The sequence below is a fragment of the Leptodactylus fuscus genome, chromosome 1, assembly GCF_031893055.1.
Source record: "Leptodactylus fuscus isolate aLepFus1 chromosome 1, aLepFus1.hap2, whole genome shotgun sequence".
Classification (NCBI taxonomy): domain Eukaryota; kingdom Metazoa; phylum Chordata; class Amphibia; order Anura; family Leptodactylidae; genus Leptodactylus; species Leptodactylus fuscus.
Window position 1 is genome coordinate 149,643,607 of NC_134265.1, and position 21,349 is coordinate 149,664,955.

Sequence of the window (21,349 nt, forward strand, 5' to 3'; positions counted from 1 at the left end):
GATGCATCTGTGTACTAGCTGACAGAAAGATGAGTTTGGCTGCCACATTCCGGACAGACTGTAGATGGGAGAGTGTAGGGGGCGTTCACACTACCGTTGGTGTCCTACAGCTAGTGTCCGCTGCTAATGTCCGTTCAAAATCTTGCGCGTAAATTAGCATCAGACACTAGCTGTGTCCGTGACATTTTGCATTCATTTAAATGGACATTGGGTGCGTTCTTTTACTGTCCGTGTCTGTCCTTAACTGTCAATTCCCAAAGATGTCCGACTTTTCAAGCAGACAGCAAAAACCTACATGTCAGACATCTTTGGGAACGTTAAGGACCCCCATGTACAGTAAAAGAACGCACCCGATGTCCATTTAAATCAATGCAAAATGTCACGGACACAGCTAGTGTCCGCTGCTAATGTCTACATAAGATTTTGAACAGACATTAGCAGTGGACACTAGCTGTCGGTCACCGACGGTAGTGTGAATGCCCCCTTAGAGGAAGCCCAATTAGAAGAGAATTGCAATAGTGAAGATGAGACAGAATCAGAGCCACAATGAGGGTTTTTGATGTTTCCACGGTGAGAAAAGGCTGAATTCTAGAGATGTTTTTGGGGTGCAGGTGGCGAGAACATACAAGTGTCTGAATATGTGGAGTAAAGGTGAGATCTAAGTCAAATACAACTCCGACACAGCGGTGTAATAGTGAGACCACAGACAGAAATAGAGAAATCAGGGTTAGGTCAGTTGGTGGATGGAGCGAACACAAGAAGTTCAGTTTTTGAAAGATTCAGTTACAGGTAAAGAGAAGACATGATGTTAGAGACAGCAGAGAGACAGTCACTGGTATTCTGTGGTAGTGCAAGGTGATGTCACAGGATAAGGTATATACATAGCTGGGTGTCTTCAGCAAAATAAAATATATATATAAATATATATATATATATATATATATATATATATTGAAAGCCAAATCTGCTGATAGTTTGTCCAATAGGGGCTGCGAAGAGATAGGTGGAGGGGACCTAGGAGCAAGCCCTGATGAGCCCTAACAGCTAAGGGAAGAGGAAAAGACATCACACAGCAAATGATACACTAAATGAGCAGTCAGGAAGAAAACCAAGAGAGCGGTGTTCCTAAGGCCAATAGACTGGAACACAGTGAGGAGGAGCTGGTGGTCTACAGTGTCAAATAATAATGAGAGCTCCAGGAGAATAAGTAGTGAATAGTTCCCTTTAGATTTAGCCGACGAGATCATTGGAGACTTTTGTGAGGGTCGTTTCTGTAAAGTGTATTGCATGAAAACCCGATTGTAAGGGGTCCAGAAGAGAGTTAGCAGAGAGATAGCGGATTAGGCGGGAATAGACCAATCATTCCAGGAGTTTAGAAATAAAGGGGAGGTTAGAGACGGGTTGATAGGTAGCAGCACAGGATGGGTCAAGGGAGAGTTTTTTCAGTAGCAGGGTTATAACAGCATGTGTTAAGGAGAAGGGAAAGAGTCTAGAAAAGAAAGAGAGGATAAAAATTTTAGGAAGGTGAGTTGAAACAGCAGGGGACAGAGACTAGAGGAGGTGTAAAAGGATATGATCACTTGTGCAAGTAATAGGGCGAGAGGAAGAAAGTTGCTGGGAGACTTCTGCTATTGGGTGAAAGAATGAGAGTTCACAATGAGGAGCAAGGGAGAGAAGGGGACTGATACTGCTTGGAGATTGTTATTTCCTGATAAAAGTGGACGATTTTGTCTTTAAAGTACGTGGCCAAGTTTTGAGCACTGAGGTCTGTGACAGGTACCTGCACCTTTGGCATAAAGAGGGAGTTAAAGGTGTCAGAGAGAGAAGAAATGAGAGTGGTGAAATAGGCTTGTTTGGCGATGTCAAGGGAAGAGTTATAAGCTTTGAGCATAATCTTGAAGTGAAGAAAATCTGCAGATGTGTTACATTTCACCACAGATGTTCAGCACATTTTGAGCACCGCTGAAGAAAACGTGTTTGAGGAGTGTGCCATGGCTGCCAAAGTCTGTGTTGGGATTTTCGGTCGGTAAAAGATGCTACTTTATCCAGAGCAGTTTTGAGAGTCTTATTGCAGTGTTTGGTGTTAGCTCAGGACAGGAGGAAGAAGAGATGGAAGACAGTGATAAGTGCAGGGTGTCTTAGAGGTGTTATCTGTTTACATCTCAAATATTTCTGTATGTGCCGTAGCATGGGGTGGTTTGCGAAGGACAAGAGTCTTTGATAGTAAAAGAAAGAAGGTTGTGGTCAGAAATTGGTAGGTCAGTGTTAGAGACAGAATAGAGAAATTTCAGCGTGTCTGATGCAGAATTTTTTCTGCAATGTGTGGGTGGGTTTAACCAGAATTCCATCCACTTTGCAGGTACTGTAAAACGAAATGTTTCTTGCTGTGGCCTTTCCGCTGTAGCCAAAATGCAGTGTTTTCGCAAATTGGGGCCCTGGCTTAAAGGGGTTTTCTCACCTTAGCCATAGAATAGAGAATAATTTGCAGATCAGTGGGGGTCCTACTGCTTACACACCCCTTATCAGGAGAATGGGGGACAACTGCTGTACGTACTGCTGCTGTACTCAGGCACTACGATTTACATGACTGTCCAACCATGGTTTCTTTCAGGCAGAAGTCCCCTGTTCTCCTGATCAGTGGGTATGTGAACAGTCAGACCCCCACTGATCTTCAAGTTATTCCCTATGCTGTGGATAGGGGAATACTTGCTTTGATGTGAAAGCTGTTTTTTCTGCAACGCTTTTCACAGAAATTCTACTGAGTTTTCCTCTGCAGACTTTCTGTTTCTATTATACCTATACAGAAAATGGCAGCGTTTCCTTAGGTATACCTGACATGCTGCAATTTACATAAATGCAACGGCCAAAAAATGCTGTGGAAAAAAAACACGGTAGAAAAGCATTGCGTTTTTTCATCGCATTTTCAAAGAGTTTTCCTCTGCAGACTTTCTGCGCTTATTATATCTATATGGAAAATGCCAGTGTTTCCACAGGTATAACTGACATTCAACGCAAGTATTTTTGAAAATACAACTTTTCAGCTGCAGATTGTTTTCTGCAATGTGTGAATTAGCCATAATCACTTTCACGGTGTAGGTACTGTAAAGCACTGCGTTTGCTTCAGTGCTGGGGTTCAGTTTAAATTATTTTTATCAATACATTTACAGGATATTAAAACCTAATGCTTTATCTTGCCGGCCTATTGACAGCATGCTGTATCCCTGCTATTTTACTACATTACTGTTTACAGCCACATTAAATATGTGCAGTCATTTCTATAGTAGAAACATTTGTTAAATGACCAAGATAACAGATCGTGTAGGCCATTCTTCTTACAACATGCCAAGGTTTAATGTATACTCTTGCCATCTGTACATTCCACACATCTAATGTGATGAAAAAACTTCATGCTAAAAACAGGAAGAAATGAAAAAACACACAACTATCTAAACTTTACACCACAATAGATAACAGTTGTTGTGAAATACAAGAAAGATTTGTTTGAAAGCAAAAAAAAAAAAAAAAAAGTTAAGAAACCACATGAAGAACTTCAGGAAACTCAGCTAGAGTCAATTCCAGAAAACTCTGCCTTCCATATGTGATGTGAAATACTAGAATTAATGAGAACCAGAGGTTTCAGAAAAAGCACACACTACTAACCTAGCCAAAACCACATATAGGGGATTACTAGTGATGGTCAGCATTACATATAGTGTAGCACAAAGGCTAAATGCTTTACATAGCAGAGATGACTTCATCCACAGCTGACTGCTGTCTCCAGTTGAGGAGAGTAAAATTCCAGTATTTGCCTATACCACTGACAAGGTCTGTGCTTCTCCTGCCAAGTTGTAGGAAATTAGAGTGAACTTTTGGCTGAGCAACAAAATACCATAGTAGTTGAAGGAATCATTGTCACACCCAGGATTAGACCACATGTCCCAGAGTGACTTACTAGTTGTGCATATTATTTTTATGCTTTTCTAGCAAATGTGCAAGTAACACAAATTCTCCATGGCTTCCAAGCAGTCCATGAACATGCTACAGAAATCAGTTTATAGACAAGCAATACAAGCAAGACACCCTGAGATAAATCTATAGGGAAGGAAGGGGGGGGGGGGGGGTATTTACCACCGATCATGAAAATGGGGTTCCAACTCACTCCCCATTTAAAAAGAGCAGAATTTGCACTTGCTGTTCTATTTAAGGCAGAAACGCAGCCTTTTTGTTGCAGATTGTGTTGTGTTTTTTTGAGCCAAAGCCAAGAATGGCTACAAAAGGAATGGCAAATATATATGAAGCTCTTATACTTCTCCCTTCTGCTCAATTCTCTGCTGGCTTTGGCTAAAAAAACGCAACAAAATCTGCCACAAAAAAAGCTGCGTTTTCGCAACATGGGACCTTAGCCTCAAGGAGAATTATCACCAGTAACCTCAAAGCACTGACAGGTAAGGTATCAAACATCCTTCTTAGTTTTCCATCTGTTATATCAGAAATTATCTTTTTACTTATAAAAATCAATCCAAAAGCCTGTTTTCTCAGGAGAACACATTGAGAAGTTGGAAAATAAATTTAGATGCCTATAAGAAGGACTCAGGGACCATGATTCTGGTGTCTTATAGCTAACGTCCTACATAGCAAAACGCAACTAAAAATGCATAAAAAAAAAAAAAAAAAAAAAAAAAAAAAAATCGAAAATGCATCTTTTTTTCTTAGTGTTTTTCATTGAGTTTTTGCTGTTTTCTCTGCTTTTTCTCTTTCTATGCTGCATTTTTCAAAAACGTATGTGTTAAGATATAACTTGTTAATATCAAAAATTCCCCTCTGAAGAGGAACTTTCATATCCTCTACTGCTGGAAAACTCACAGTATGCTAAATTCACTTAGCTTTGGCAGTATCTGCCCTGGGTGCAGAGATATTGGTGCTGTTATTTTTGGGACTGACATCACTGCGTCGTCAGAGGGGCCAGCCATACAGCTTAGTGTCATCGCCGGGCAGTGACAGATACCTATATTATGTTGCTGAGGTGTGTGACTGGACCCTCCGACAGTGCAAAGATATCAGTGCTGAAAATAACAGCACCAATATCTATGCAACCGGGGCAGTGTTAGCTTTCCAGTGGCGCACAACAGTGCCAATGTTAGAGGACACGATGGTCCTCTTTAGTTATTATTGGTATAAAACGTAAGATTTACAAAGACGCCATAATGTATATGTGCCTTCTTTGCAGTTGTTTCTATACCTACGTAATGTGGAATATCCTTATGTAACCCAGCCACTTAAAAAGCACAGTATGCTCCCCAGAATTTCTTAGCGTATGGCTAACTCGGATTTACTGACTGGATTTTTAGCTGGACTTTGGAAAGGAGACAAGTGACATATTGGCTATACAGCTAATTTCACCCAGCTTTATTGCCCAGATGTTCTGGGAACAGATCACTAATGTCCCACATCATCACGCAAACACAACATTCAATATATAACCTAACTTTACATTAGCAGGTGGCCAATTCCGAAATAATAAGAAAAACAGTGATGCATAATAGAGCGTTTATGGGTCACACGAGGATAAGGACTTTTATATGTGGATTAATGTTATAGAGCAGGAGGCAGTGTATGCTAGGACAGAAAACTGACTAAAACAAAAGCTGACTTTGCTAATTGGAGGTAATTGGTCGCTACGGGCAAGTTTTTTGTTTTCCAGTTTCAGAATTCTCTGCTTTGTGTTTTGTAATATTCACAAACATGTTTGTAACGTAATAATTATATAGATTTGTATACATTTCCATTCACCCACAAAAGTCCTTCATGCACCTGACCTATCTCTCTGCATAATACATACTGGAGCATGAAGTATATTTCACAATATTACTTATCCACTTTTTAGGGGGAGGGATTGAGCTGTGGGTGAGAAGGGATCAATTCGCTGTAACCTAAATTACTAGTTTGATTCTGTCTAATTTATGAAAGCTAAAATCCTTATGGATTTATGAAGAATACATTTCCAGCACTGTATTGACTTGCTGGTTAAAAATATATTTCAACTCCATTTTGCAGGGTGTTCATCACATGGATGCATTAGAGACTTGTGATCAAACCCAGACAGATTGTTTTGATTTTGCTGATAATAACATAGGAAGGCAACATGAATCATTATGAGAAAGACCATGTTTGACACTTCAAAGCTTCTGGAAATGAACATTGTCTCACAGGCACAGTCATAAGTACAATTAAAAGACTCATGCTGTCTGATGTTCACATAAAAATAATCGGGATGCGATTGATGGATACAGATCAAGTCTGCACAACTTAAAAGCAGAATTAGACACCAATTCCAAACATTAAAGGGGTTGTCTCATGAAGACAAAACCTGTTCATTTGCCCTTTTAGGGTCAGATGATCATTATAAGGGGGGAGTCCTCCAACTGAGCTCTATGAGCTTCTTTGTGCGAGAGGCTTCCATTCTGGCAGACACAAGTTGTCCTTGATCACCCTGAGATAGCATCGTGAAAGCGGTTGTCTTTGAATCGACAATGCCTAAAAAGGAACCTGTCACATACTACATGGACTCTTAATATGTGGGCAGCATTGTACTGAGCAAGAGGAGCTGTTTCTTAAGAAAATATTTTTCAGCCATATCACTTGTATTCTATTTATTTAAATCCCTGATCTTTTAGGTTTAGGAATTCAGTGGGCACTCCTATATAGCTATCTTTCTATACACACTCATACAGGGCCATCTAGAGCCACCACTGAACTCCCAAACCTAGAAAGAGAAGATACTTACATAAAAATACAGTCCTAAAAACTGATATAAATATGCAAGTAAAAAATTCCAATTTATTGGCAAACCAAAAAAAACTAACAGACCTTCAGATTGCTGGAAAAGGAGCAAGGCAGCAATGAAGACCACAGAAGTCAAGACTGAGTTACGCTGTGCTCACACAGAGTAATTTTTGACACAAACGAATTTGCAGTGGATTTGGGGGTGGATTCCGCCCCCGAATCCACAGCAGATTCCTCCCAGAATCCATCTCCATTGCTTTAAATGGGAGGCAGAGATCACAGCAGGATGCGGAAAAAAGAAGCGTCATGTTCGACCTTGCCGCGGATTCCGCGGCTCGAAAGTCCCCCCTGACTAGGCCCATTTATCTGGTCCTAATCAGGAGCAGGATGCTGCGACAGAATGCTGATGCACTGCATCAATGCAATGCTGGTGGCAGAAAATGAAGAAGAATCAGCGCCATGTTGGTTCTGCCTCCCATTGTTAGCAAAGACTGCAGTAGGATGCTGAAAAAATAAGTGTCGGGTTCTTTCTTTCCACAGATTCTGTAGTTGATGCAGCCCTGGAATTTATATCGGCATTCTGCAGCGGGGGAGACAGTGGCTGGAAAAAGAAGAGAGATCTGAAGCGGATGTCTTTAATTCCTCTTAATTTTCTGATGTGCGAACAGGGCCTAAATCTTTTCCTACAAAATTATATAAAGTGAAACCTCTCCATAAGACCGCGTCTTTGAGAAGACTTCCCATTTACCCAGAAGGGATTTCCTGTGCCAAATTTTCAGCTTCACCACACTGGCCATTGAATTTGAAAAGGCCAACCCATTAGAACAGGTGTCAGCAACCTTTAGCGCTCCAACCACTATGAAACAACTTCCAGCATGCTCTATTCAATTCAACAGTAGTTCCAAAAATAGCTGAGTAAATACAGTCCTATGAAAAAGTTTGGGCACCCCTATTAATCTTAATCATTTTTAGTTCTAAATATTTTGGTGTTTGCAGCAGCCATTTCAGTTTGATATATCTAATAAGTGATGGACACACTAATATTTCAGGATTGAAATGAGGTTTATTGTACTAACAGGAAATGCGCAATATGCAATAAACCAAAATTTGACTGGTGCAAAAGTATGGGCACCTCAACAGAATAGTGACATTAATATTTAGTAGATCCTCCTTTTGCAAAGATAACAGCCTCTAGTAGCTTCCTGTAGCTTTTAATCAGTTCCTGGATCCTAGATGAAGGTATTTTGGACCATTCCTCTTTACAAAACAATTCAAGTTCAGTTAAGTTTGATGGTCGCCGAGCATGGACAGCCCGCTCTCAAATGATCTGAAAACAAAGATTGTTCAACATAGTTGTTCAGGGGAAGGATACAAATAGTTGTCTCAGAGATTTAACCTGTCAGTTTCCACTGTGAGGAACATAGTAAGGAAATGGAAGACAACAAGGACAGTTCTTGTTAAGCCCAGAAGTGGCAGGCCAAGAAAAATATCAGAAAGGCAGAGAAGAAGAATGGTGAGAACAGTCAAGGACAATCCACAGACCACCTCCAAAGAGCTGCAGCATCATCTTGCTGCAGATGGTGTCACTGTGCATCGGCCAACAATACAGCGCACTTTGCACAAGGAGAAGTTGTATGGGAGATAATGAGAAAGAAGCCGTTTCTGCAAACACGCCACAAACAGTCGCCTGAGGTATGCAAAAGCACATTTGGACAAGTCAGGTTCATTTTGGAAGAAGGTCCTGTGGACTGATGAAACAAAGATTGAGTTGTTTGGTCATACAAAAAGGTGTTATGCATGGCGTCCAAAAACAGCATTCCAAGTAAAACACTTGCTACCCACTGTAAAATTTGGTGGAGGTTCCATCATGCTTTGGGGCTGTGTGGCCAATGCCGGCACTGAGAATCTTGTTAAAGTTGAGGGTCGCATGGATTCCACTCCGTATCAGCAGATTCTTGAGAATAATGTTCAAGAATCAGTGATGAAGTTGAAGTTACGCCGGGGATGGATATTTCAGCAAGACAGTGATCCAAAACACCGCTCCAAATCGACGCAGGCATTCATGCAGAGGAACAATTACAATGCTCTGGAATGGCCATCCCAGTCCCCAGACCTGGATATCATTGAACATCTGTGGGATGATTTGAAGCGGGCTGTCCATGCTCGGCGACCATCAAACTTAACTGAACTTGAATTGTTTTGTAAAGAGGAATGGTCCAAAATACCTTCATCCAGGATTCAGGAACTGATCCTACAGGAGCTACAGGAAGCGACTAGAGGCTGTTATCATTGCAAAAGGAGGATCTACTAAACATTAATGTCACTTTTCTGTTGAGGTGCCCATACTTTTGCACCTGTCAAATTTTGGTTTAATGCATATTGCACATTTTCTGTTAGTACAATAAACCTCATTTCAATCCTGAAATATTACTGTGTCCATCAGTTATTAGATATATCAAACTGAAATGGCTGCTGCAAACACCAAAATATTTAGAACTAAAAATGATTAAGATTAATAGGGGTGCCCAAACTTTTTCATAGGACTGTATGCATGCTGGGAGATGTAGTTTCATGATAACTGTCATACTGAAGGTTGCCTACCCCTGAAAGATCATTTTTTAATGCAATTTTAGGTGGTCGTCTCAGAGTTTTCACTGTATCAATCTGCTCAGCTTCTTCAGCTCTGTACCACACTGCCTGCAGATAAGACTCCATGTTCAAAGTGATAGGTTCATTTTAACACTTAGATTCAAATTACTTCATGGGTTTCTATTTCAATTTGCCAAAAAGGGTCATCTTACTTATGTGTGAGAATGTGGAGTGACAACCACTATGGCCATCATTAAGACTCCAAAAAAGGGTTTTCAGACAACTTTCTCAGTCTGGTAAACATAAAACTTGTCTTGTTATGGAGTAATGAAGAAACAGCAGACTTTCACTTTATAAATATGAAGGCTGATCAGAAATTTGGGGAAGATGGGTGATAAAAGGACATTCTATGCACTATTTCTTGATTTTCTAAAATTATTTTATGCTCTGTTCACATGTCTGATTATAACCCTAGCTATGGCAAAGTACCACACTATTGTGCAGCAGATTCCACAGTCACACAACTGACATGTAATAGGGAAAGAATAATGTAAGTATACTATTAATAGGGTTTGTTATTGATGGTCAATCCTAAGGTATATCAGAATGGTGGAGGTGTGAGACCTGTAAATCCCTCCTATCAGTTTTTCTACATACACAGAATGGAGAAGGAAGCAGAAAACTTTGTTCTCTGTATAGTAGAGCAACTACGGTAAGTGAACAGGAGCTTATCTGTAGTGACCTGGTCTGGTCACTTCACAGAGAATAGATCCATCTGCTTCCTACTCCTTTTACTGTGTATCAGCATCCCATGAAGCTTAGCAATGGGAAGGGGGGGGGGGGGGGTTTACAGATGTCGGACCCCCAACAATCTGGTATTGTTGACCTATGCTTAATACTTTTTGCCTGGAAAATCCCCTTAAAATATAAAAAATGTAAATAAAAGTATAATGTGGATAGATAGATAGATAGATAGATAGATAGATTTTTTTTTTTTTCCAGAAAATGTAAAGTTATTACATCAGGTGGCCATAATGTAGATAATGTAGTATCTGTTTCTTACAGTAGCTGCAATTCCCAGAATCCCATTGATTATACTAAGCCTGTTCTATGAGGATCTTCTGTACAGGAAAACTAATACAATTAATACAATTCTAGTCTAATATTTTTTTTGTCACAAAGGTGAATGGATAAATATACACCAAAAAGATAGTTGCAGTATTTTTTTCAGCTATGCATATGATTCAAGAGAATAGTGCAATAGGTGGACTAAATGTTGGTTATGATTCCTTACTTGTTTTCATTGGTGGCATCATATCGAGGCATAGGATCATAGTCATTGCCATTGATATCAGTGCTGGCCAAAGCATCCTACAGCCAAAAAAAGAAAAAGTATAAATAAGTCATAGGATCATTATTAAGCTGTCATCTCACGTTACTCATACATATATAATAAGGTTCTACTGGCCATGTAATTAGGTTAGGGACTGTCCCCATGCAGTAATAACTATTCCATGTCCTGGCTTGTACTGAAGACAAAGATACCTATAGTTTATGGCTGCCAAAATATCGGTAGTATACAATCTAAATGAGTTAATATGTTTCAGTTTTCACTTCATTGTAAAAAAAAATGAAAATAAAATACTGTATATAGTTTATGTAACCGTCTTGTGTACACAGTACTCTAGCTCCATCTTTAAACACAATAGTAGAACAAAGATACTAAAATGTCTTTCGACACCAGTTGTAATTTCCACCACTTCCATTGTCAGGTTTTGACCTGCACCTGACATTACCATAAAGCTACATTCACACTGCAGGAGATGTCTGTTTTTTTTTTTTTAAAGCAGACATCACTCGGCAGCATTAAATTCAAAGTCAGTGAATGGGGGCTATTCCCAAGACCATTATTTGAATGGTCCATTGTCCTTGACAGTCAAAATATAGATCGTGTCCTGGTTTTGGCCGTTGTCACTGATCCCTCCATACACTCATGGGCGATCCATGAAAAGCGGTGGCCTTCAGATGCAAGATGGTTGGGAAAAATGAAAGTTTTTTACGGCCATTTTGCACTTGGTCTTCTGAATATAGCCTTAGTGTACAATACTCATGGTGAACCTTACCAACACTAGACAGTTTTGTCAATGGCCAGCTGTTGTGTCAGGAAAAAAATCTCACGGAGTGTATAACTTGTCATATATGTATTGTAGGAAGTGCACAGTACATTACAACTTGCTGACAAGTAAAAGTTGAAAAGTTGGTCTGGTTTCTGGGACATATCTACTTCAATTATGACAAATGATGATTACACACCACTTTTACAATGAAATATAGTGGTTGCCAGTGCTGTAGTGAAGCCGCTTGGTCAATTGCTAAGACTGTCTAAAACTGTCCAAAAACATTAAGATTTTATCTGTTTTATTGCCGTCATTCTAAAGTCTACGTGGGCTATGGGAAAAGATATTCTCTGACGTCAGGGGAAACAAAGATAAGCAAGGTTTTCTGTTCAATTCTGTTATTTCCTCTAGAGAAGGCATAAAATGCAAGTTCAGCTAGATTGAGCCTATGATGATAGGGAGCATTGGGAGTGACAGCTATATAATGTCTATGGCCATTACTGTGATATATGCCCTTGACATATTCAATACTTTCTCCATGATATCTTTTCTAGATTAATACAATGGCTTTTGTTTTTGGACTTTTTATCATGTCATATGGCTAGCTTTTGATAGAGTCAGGCATAAACAGGAAAGGTATGAGAATAAATCCATTAATCCCCTATAGTAGGGATAATACCAGTTCCTTAGATGGAGCCACTAAATTCTTACCAATGTTGTACTACGAGTGTGTTTTTCAAGAAATGTATTTATAGGGAATTGGTCAGCAGAATTTATCTTTACAAACCATTCCCACCACCATTTATATTGGACTACTCACTAGCCAGTAACTAGCCAGCCACATGCCAGAGAGATGCAGAGAGTTGGGCTGTTAGGAAACTGTTTTGACAGTCAGTGAAAAGGCAGGATGACAAGGAGAAATATAAGATTTACAGTAAAGATGACAACTATAGATATATATACAAGTATGTAAACAGCAAACAGAAAGAGAAGAGACAGATTGCAAAGCCTGTCTCCGCATGTAACACCCTATTCAGCAAATACGGTATATACAGGCTGATCCTGTCCATGACACGCACTGACTGACGACAGACACATTGATAGGCCTTTGATTATATCATCCTATTCATACAGGTTGATACAAACTGAAGAGGGGAGGATTGTTACTGTAATCCCCCCCCCCCCATTGGCTCCACATCCCTATTTACACCAAGCAATGTGGTACCACAAAAGATACAAGTAAATGGCCATTGTTTGACTGATCAGCAGCACAATTAGACAGGGGGGTTATAACGAACAGTACCCAATAACTGTCCTGGTTCAGAAAAACGCAGAAAAATCTGCAACAAAAAAACGCAACATGTGGCCTCAGCCTGACTACAGTGTGTTACTAAGTGCTATATGTTTCTGAGAACACCAAAGAAAATTGCTGCACGCTGAAAAAAAAAAGTCTAAAGAACAGTAGTTACCTTATCAGGTTAAATCCAAGATACAGTTTATACTTTTAGCTATATGGAAATATATAAGCATCAAAGAATATAGAGAAAAATGCCCTTAAATATATTTCAAGTGGGTCATCTGCAAACAACCAATTAGTACCGTCTGAAAAGATTTATAGAACTTAACAGCATCCAAAACCCGTGAACTAGACTAATCCTGCATTCAGATTTCCACAGTGTTTTATAACCCGGAGTTGACACAGTTCATTTGCAAGTCAAGCCAAAATTGTTCCATAATTGCTCACAATTTTCACTTCCCCACTCTATTCCCATATGGATCTGAGCTCAAATGAAATAATTCTCCCTCGTGTTAGAGCAGCATTCTCAATTACAAGGCAACTTTCTGGAGAAGTGCATACAAAATAGCTGACACATTTACTGCGTCCAACAGCTGCATAACTTTATAGAAAACCTCACAGGGGCAATCGATCCTAGATTCACTGAAGTGGCAGCTCCTCTCATCAGGAATAATACCTGCAATGTGTTTCACTAACCTGTTGTGACTGTATCATTAACTATAGATAGAAGAATTTACCCTTATTCCGATGCTGTTGGCAACGGACCAAAAATTCTACATACTTATAATAGAACTATAATAAAGCGTGCTTCAGTTATAGTATATCCCCTCACTTCACAAGATAAGGGATGTGTCTGATTTCTAGAAGCACCACTGCTGGGACCACCACAGATTACAAAATTGGGGTTCCCCATATTCCCAGTCAATGGAGTGGTAGTGCTGCAGCAAACACTTCTATGTTGCTGATAGAGAGCTGTGCTCTAAAGGCCACCCGAGGACTGTTCTGAGAGGTAACAGATCAGAAGTTACACAACTTTTCTTCTAAACCCACATGTTGTGCAAAGGCAATGTTTTTAGTTACTGTGGAAATGTGGTGGAAAAAATGCTGTATTTTACAGTATTAGCAAAGTGAATGAGATTTTAATTTCATCCACAGATTGCGGAAAAAAAGAGCTGCAAAAAAGCTAAGAAAAATACAGCAAAAAATTACGCTGCAGACAAATGCAATCTGTTTCTGTAGCAGTTTTTTTTTTTTTTAACAGTGTTTCTTTATGTGGGGACTGAACGTAAAGAAGGTTTAAAGGGGTTGGCCACCCTTAAGCTGAAAAAACCAAAGTGCCCCAGGCAACTCAAAAAGATGGTTATAGGACAAATGTGCTGTAAAAATGACATTTATTTTACCTGTTCCCCATTAAAATGAGATATTGCAGTGTGAGCTCAGCCGGCCTGTGTGGGCGGGACATCAATAAACTGAAAGTAAAACTCCTGGCCTGCATTCCAGGCTGAGGCGCATCACAGCGCTGCCCACACATAGGATGTGATCACATAGCTTCATTCACCTCAGCACCTCTGGCTAGCAGAATGCGCTCACAATAGCTGTCACTGTCACAACACTGGGCTGAATCCTAGGGGTCCTGCACAACTAATAGCCGCTGAGGGCCGCTATGATTCATACAATTTGAATGGAGCCCCAAAACACCTTCTTTAGCGCTAAATTCAATAAAATGCCACCGAACACCATTGATTACAATAGGGTTGTGACTAAATACTATACTCAGTAAGGACCTGGTCCTTATCACTTATAGTATTAGCCGCCTCAGTATGATCTATTTCCCCATTACTGGTCAGGACCTTTCTCCCCCCTAGTGGTCAGGATCTGAACTGAAGTAGTATTTAGCCAGCTCACAGTAAAATGGCCAAATCCCCTACTCCAGAAGGACCAGGTTCTCACCAGTGACTCATACATACACATATATATATATATATATATATATATATATATATATATATATGTACACAGCCAGGTCCTCACCAGTCCAAATTCCAGAGAAGAGTCCAAATTCTTATGACCCTCCTTGCAAGATATAGTAAATGAAATTCCCGGTACTCTAAGTATGCTTCCAAAGTGAAATTTTATTCTGACAAACGCTTCGGTCTACAAGACCTTCCTCAGTGTGTTGGTAGAAAGAAGCAGGTATAGGAAGCCAAACAAAATGGATAGGGAGTCCCGTGCATGAGTGCCCAGGACTCCCTATCCATTTTGTTTGGCTTCCTATACCTCCTTCTTCCTACCGACACACTGAGGAAGGTCTTGTAGACCGAAACGTTTATTTGTCGGAATAAAATTTCACTTTGGAAGCATACTTAGAGTGCCGGGAATTTCATTTACTATATCATGATGGCCGTGAGACACCATTTCCGAACACCAGCCTAATCACCGAGTGACGGTTCATTATTCACAAGATATACGCCCCCTTGCAAGATACCCACAGGGGAGGGGATAAGCCCTGTAAGTCTACCCCCGCACTGCTAGCAGTTATTTCACCAATAGCCATATATTTCCCGTGCACCCCCAGACAAGCATTTTATATCTTTCTAGTGCAACCCCATAGTGTTAATAAGCACTCCACAGCTCAGAACACTCCAAACAAGTTTCACACAGCTCCCCATGTGTCTTTTATGGCCGAAGCCCAATGTGGTGGTAAAAGCACGGCAAAAACTGCAGGATATTCCAGAGTTTCTTTGTGCCTCTCATGCAAACCTAAGGCTTAGTTCACACGTAAATTACGTGTGGCTTATTCTGGCACCGGAAAAAACGCTTCCTAATTAGGAAGTGTTTTTTGGGACCTTGGCCCGCTTTTTGTGGAGTTTTTTTTTTTTTTTTGTAAAAACCGCTTCCAACAAGGCCAGGCGGTTTTCCCATCCCTTAAAAAAGAACGGGCTGCAAGAAATGCATCGCGTTTTTACCGCACTTTTTTTGTAAAAAAACGTGACGGATTTTTATGCAAAAAAAAAACGCGTGGTAAAACACGCACGTTTTGGGCTTCCCATTCACTTCTATTGCTTTCTTCAGGCGGAAAACGCCTGAAGAAAGGTCATGTCGCTTTTTTTTGATCTAGCATAAAAAAAGGCTAGCGAAAAAAAAAAAAAACAATCCCTCTACATAGACTATCATTGTATGGAGGCGGATTATGACGTGGATTCTGTAGTCAAAATCCGCCTCCATGTTCCCGTGTGAACTAGCCCTAACACAGATATGAAAGATTCCTCCATTCTTCATGAGCCTCTTGTGCATCGCCAAACCCCCCCCCCTTCCTTAATGTACCTTCAGTGCAAGGAGCACACACAACCACACCCCAGCTCTCCACGTGCCTCTCTACTATGCACCCCACATCTCTCCCCCCACAGTACACACTACACCCGACATTATACAATGCACCCCACATCTCTCCACCTCCACACTACAACACGCACCCGACAACTCCCATAGTACACCATGCACCCAAGATATCCCCCCCACACAGTACTCCATGTACCCTACATCTCTCACCCCCACTACACAATGCAGCCCAAATCTGCCCCCCACAGTACACTGTGCACCCCATATCTCTCCCCATTAGACAATGCACCCCACATTATACAATGCACCCCACATCTCTCCACCTCCACACTACAACATGCATCCTACAACTCTTACCCCATAGTACACCATGCACCTACATCTCTCAGCTCCACTACACAATGCAGCCCAGATCTATCTCCCAGATTTGTCCTCCCCTCCACACCATGCACCCTACATCTCACCCACACTACACAGTGCAGCCCACATCTTTCACATCCCCACAGTACACCAGGCTACTCACATCTCGGCATGTTCCTCCACTGCAATGGCATACAACTTTATTACATGTGCAAGGACCTTCCTGCAATCACAGACAACCCAGCCTACCCAGTAACAAGACTAGAGAGTCATGTGACTGTGACGTCATAAGGTCCTTGCTGAATAGTGAAAGACCAGGCAGAAGAGCAGAGCAGGCACAGACACGTGACATGGTCAAGCAGGGTCACATGCCCCTCCATGTCACGAGCTCAGTGGTCAGAGGAGGAGTGTCAGAGAGCCGGCAGAGCCAGGGAAGCGGGGGGCGTGGCTTCAAAAATAAAGAGACAGGTGGAGAATTAAAAATGAATGTCTATGAGAAAGTTTATTATTTATCTTTGGGTTACACATTACAGACTGTTAGTTAGAAAGTGGCCAACCCCTTTAATGGAACACACTATAGGTCCCAAGGTGGGATTAGAACCAGTTCACATCTGCGTTTGGTATTCCGTTGGGGGAGTCTGCTTGGGGACCCCCGAACAAAATACCGAGTGCATTAAAAAGCAGTGAGCAATGAAACCACACGGTCCCCAAAGACCATTATGGGGTTCGTGTGTTTTCCATGCGGTGTCCGCACAAGTCATACGGAGAGAAAAGTGCTGCTTGAAGTACTTTTCTCTCCACATGATTCATGTGGACACCGCGCTGAAAATACATGGACCCCATTATAGTCTATGGGGTCCGTGTGCTTTCATTGCTCACCACATTTTAATGCGTTCAGTATTCCATTCGGGGGTTCCGAAGCGGACTTCCTGAATGAAATACCAAACGCAGTTATGAACCAAGCGTGACGGTATCCCAGTTTGACACTGTTAGGCCAAGGCCCCATGTAGCTTAAACGCTGCAATTTGCCTATGGTGGAAACACTGTGGAAAAAAATCGCAGCATTTTACAGTCAGAACAAAGTGGATGGGATCCTAGCGAATCCCATGGCCACTTTGCAGTAAAAAACGCAATGTGGACATGCGGTGATTTCCAAAATCGGCACGGTTTTAGAAACCACAGCTGGTAAATTATACCTATGGAAACACCAGTGGTTTTCTCATAGGTATAAGTGAAATAGAAGGTACGCAGAGGAAACCTCTGTGAGCTTTCTGTCAAAAGCGCTGCGGCAAGAACCGCTATGTGTTGCCGCCGCGGTTTTTCTCGTAGCGCTTTTTTGCTGTGGGACACCACATGGCGTCTTAGCCTTACTGTGACTTTAATCTCTATTAAATGTATATACAACTGGTTAATAATATCCTGTAGAAATTATGTATGATGTGCCAATGTAGAGATCATGGTCATCTCTCCTGATATTTTTGCTTTGTACCACTTTGAAACTTTGGAGACATACAGTACATACAGATGTGAATACCAGTTGGGTAGACAGAAATCATTATGGTAGGTCATACACCTGCTCCAGCATTGCTCTTTAGAGCAATTAAAAGACTCCGATTTGTCTTCCATAGGTTTTGCGGCTATGGGTTTCCAAGGTAAAATCATGTTTAATAGCTTACATAGTTCTGCATCAGGTCAGGGTGGTTCCTTTCAATGCCATCATCTAGGATAGTAACAACCACATTTTTTCCAGTGTATCCTCGTTTCCAAGCACCTACGATGTTCATGTCTGATTGACAGTGGTGGGCATTCTCGCTGCAGTGCTGCGGGGAAAAAATGAACAGCTTGTCACAATATTGCCAGCTACTCATGAGAGTTTCAACATATTATTTCAGTCCACAATGGAATTCATCCATATTTAGAGCATTAGATATATAAACTACAAAGCAAATTAGAAATGACAGGATGGGATTTGTAATTACACAGACACAGAATAACACAATTTTGGTGTAAATCAATGAAATCTGCTAGCTATAATTAAAAACATAGTGGATTCAATACAAACACGGCTTTTATGCAAAGCTAAATTTAGAGCAATGGGTAAAGACAAACAATAATGCGCTTACAGGTTTATAATGTTAATAAAAATATAGGCTATAAATTTGTGCACCTTCTCCTCGGTGAAGGTACATTAAAGCGATATTGTCATTACAAACAACCCCTTTAATATTGGAGCTGTCAACAACAGTTAGAAATGTAGAATAAGGTTGGAGTCCCACAGTCACTGTAGTCCCATCTACAGACTGCAGAAAAATATGCATCGCGAAAATGCTGTGATTTCCAAAACCGTTGCGGTTGTCAATTTTACCTACAGAAACACTGATGGTTTCCCTATAGGTATAATTGAAGCAGAAAGTCCACAGAGGAAAATGTGATTTGGTGCCGCTGTGGTTTTTCTCACAGCGCTATTTTGTTGCGGCCTGCTACATGAGGCCTTAGCAGGAGTTCACACGGAATAACGTGCCGTGTGATGTGACAAACTCACGGCCGCAAAATAACGCGGCGTATACGATCCTAACTCCCATTGAAATCAATGGGAGCGTTTACGGCATGCAAACTCTCACGCGCCGTATATGTGCCACATCACGCGGCACGTTACTCCGTGTGAACACACCCTTAGCCTTATAAGAGCAAGAGCCACTGCTTGTTAGCAGCTATATACTGTACACTGATCTACAAAGAGGAGTCTCCAGCAGGGGGTGCTTTTTCTCCTGCTAGCTCTTAAGAAAATACTAAAAACAATGCCTACAGTTACATATTATGGAAATAAAATTAAATCTTCCATTTTCGCAGCCTAAGTTTTGTCTGTTCAAAATGCTCACAATGACCCTTATTAAATTTCTTGAGGAGCTCAGTTTCCACAGTAGGATCTTTTGTTTGGTGCTTCCTATGCTTTGGCACCTCAAAGCCTCTGACAATCTGACACGGTGCCTGAAAAATATTTTAATAAAAAGAAGGATCCAAAATACACAAAGTTCATTTTTGAGATTTGTGTGATTCATGTAGCATACTCCGGCCACATAAGGGGATAAAAAGACTAAAGAAAATGTAAAAAACAAAATAATTAAATGTCTTCTTCTTTTTGCCTTCCTGTGAAAATCCTAGACAAGCTCTCCAAATTCTGTTTTGAATACTCAGAAGGGTGCGGTATTGAAATAGAGTGTTTTATGGGGGGGGCTTCTAATTGAGCTCCCAAAGTTACTCCCGAATTGAACTGATCACTAAAAAAATTTAAAATATTCTTGAAAAGTTGAAAAATTGCTGCTAATTTTATAAGCCTTCTAATATCCTGAAAATACTAGGCCAAGATAAAGCAAATATACTGTATGTGAAATATTAAACATTTACTATTTTTGGAATAACTATCTGTCCTACAAATGTTAAAATGTAAACTTTTTTTTTTTATAAATAAACTCAAAACATATTGACCAAAATTTACCACTCACATGAAGTATAATGTATCACAAAGAACAATGAGAGCAGAACAACAGACTCACATGGATAAGTAGAAGCATTACAAACATATTGCTACTAGAGATGAGCGAACAGTGTTCTATCGAACTCATGTTCGATCGGATATTAGGCTGTTCGGCATGTTCGAATCGAATCGAACACCGCGTGGTAAAGTGCGCCATTACTCGATTCCCCTCCCACCTTCCCTGGCGCCTTTTTTGCTCCAATAACAGCGCAGGGTAGGTGGGACAGGAACTACGACACCGGTGACGTTGAAAAAAGTAGGCAAAACCCATTGGCTGCCGAAAACATGTGACCTCTAATTTAAAAGAACAGCGCCGCCCAGCTTCGCGTCATTCTGAGCTTGCAATTCACCGAGGACGGAGGTTTCCGTCCAGCTAGCTAGGGCTTAGATTCTGGGTAGGCAGGGACAGGCTAGGATAGGAAGGAGAAGACAACCAACAGCTCTTGTAAGAGCTAAATTCCAGGGAGAAGCTTGTCAGTGTAACGTGGCACTGACGGGCTCAATCGCCGCAACCCAGCTTTCCCAGGATCCTGAATGGAATACACTGTCAGTGTATTCCCGTATACCCGATATATACCCCGATACCCGTTCCAACGGTGTGCCCCCCCACCTTCACCCCAGAAATACCCTGCAAGTCCCCTAGCAATAGAATTGGGGCTATATACACCCACAATTTTTACTACTGGTATACAGTGCCATTGTCTGACTGGGAATTCAAAGAATATATTGGGAATACAAATACCCTCATTTCTTGCTACTGCCATATAGTGCCAGTTTCTGACTGGTAATTCAAAGAATATATTGGGGTTACGTGCACCCACAATTTTTACTACTGGTATACAGTGCCATTGTCTGACTGGGAATTCAAAGAGTATATTGGGAATACAAATACCCTCATTTCTTGCTACTGCCATATAGTGCCAGTTTCTGACTGGGAATTCAAAGAATATATTGGGGTTACGTGCACCCACAATTTTTACTACTGGTATACAGTGCCATTGTCTGACTGGGAATTCAAAGAATATATTGGGGTTATAAATACCCTCATTTCTTGCTACTGCCATATAGTGCCAGTTTCTGACTGGTAATTCAAAGAATATATTGGGGTTACGTGCACCCACAATTTTTACTACTGGTATACAGTGCCATTGTCTGACTGGGAATTCAAAGAATATATTGGGAATACAAATACCCTCATTTCTTGCTACTGCCATATAGTGCCAGTTTCTGACTGGTAATTCAAAGAATATATTGGGGTTACGTGCACCCACAATTTTTACTACTGGTATACAGTGCCATTGTCTGACTGGGAATTCAAAGAGTATATTG

General features: G+C 40.8%; 1 protein-coding gene across 2 annotated transcripts in view; it reads right to left on the minus strand.

The window, feature by feature from the left end:
• PCSK5 (proprotein convertase subtilisin/kexin type 5) overlaps positions 1-21,349 on the minus strand; it is a 371,370-nt gene that overhangs the window by 249,183 nt on the left and 100,838 nt on the right. For both annotated transcript variants that reach the window (XM_075278157.1, XM_075278160.1), the window contains exons 4-5: positions 18,162-18,305; positions 10,667-10,743 (exon numbers count right to left, since the gene is read on the minus strand). In XM_075278157.1, coding sequence (XP_075134258.1) covers positions 10,667-10,743; positions 18,162-18,305 — 221 coding nt within the window. The remainder of the gene's footprint in view (positions 1-10,666; positions 10,744-18,161; positions 18,306-21,349) is intronic.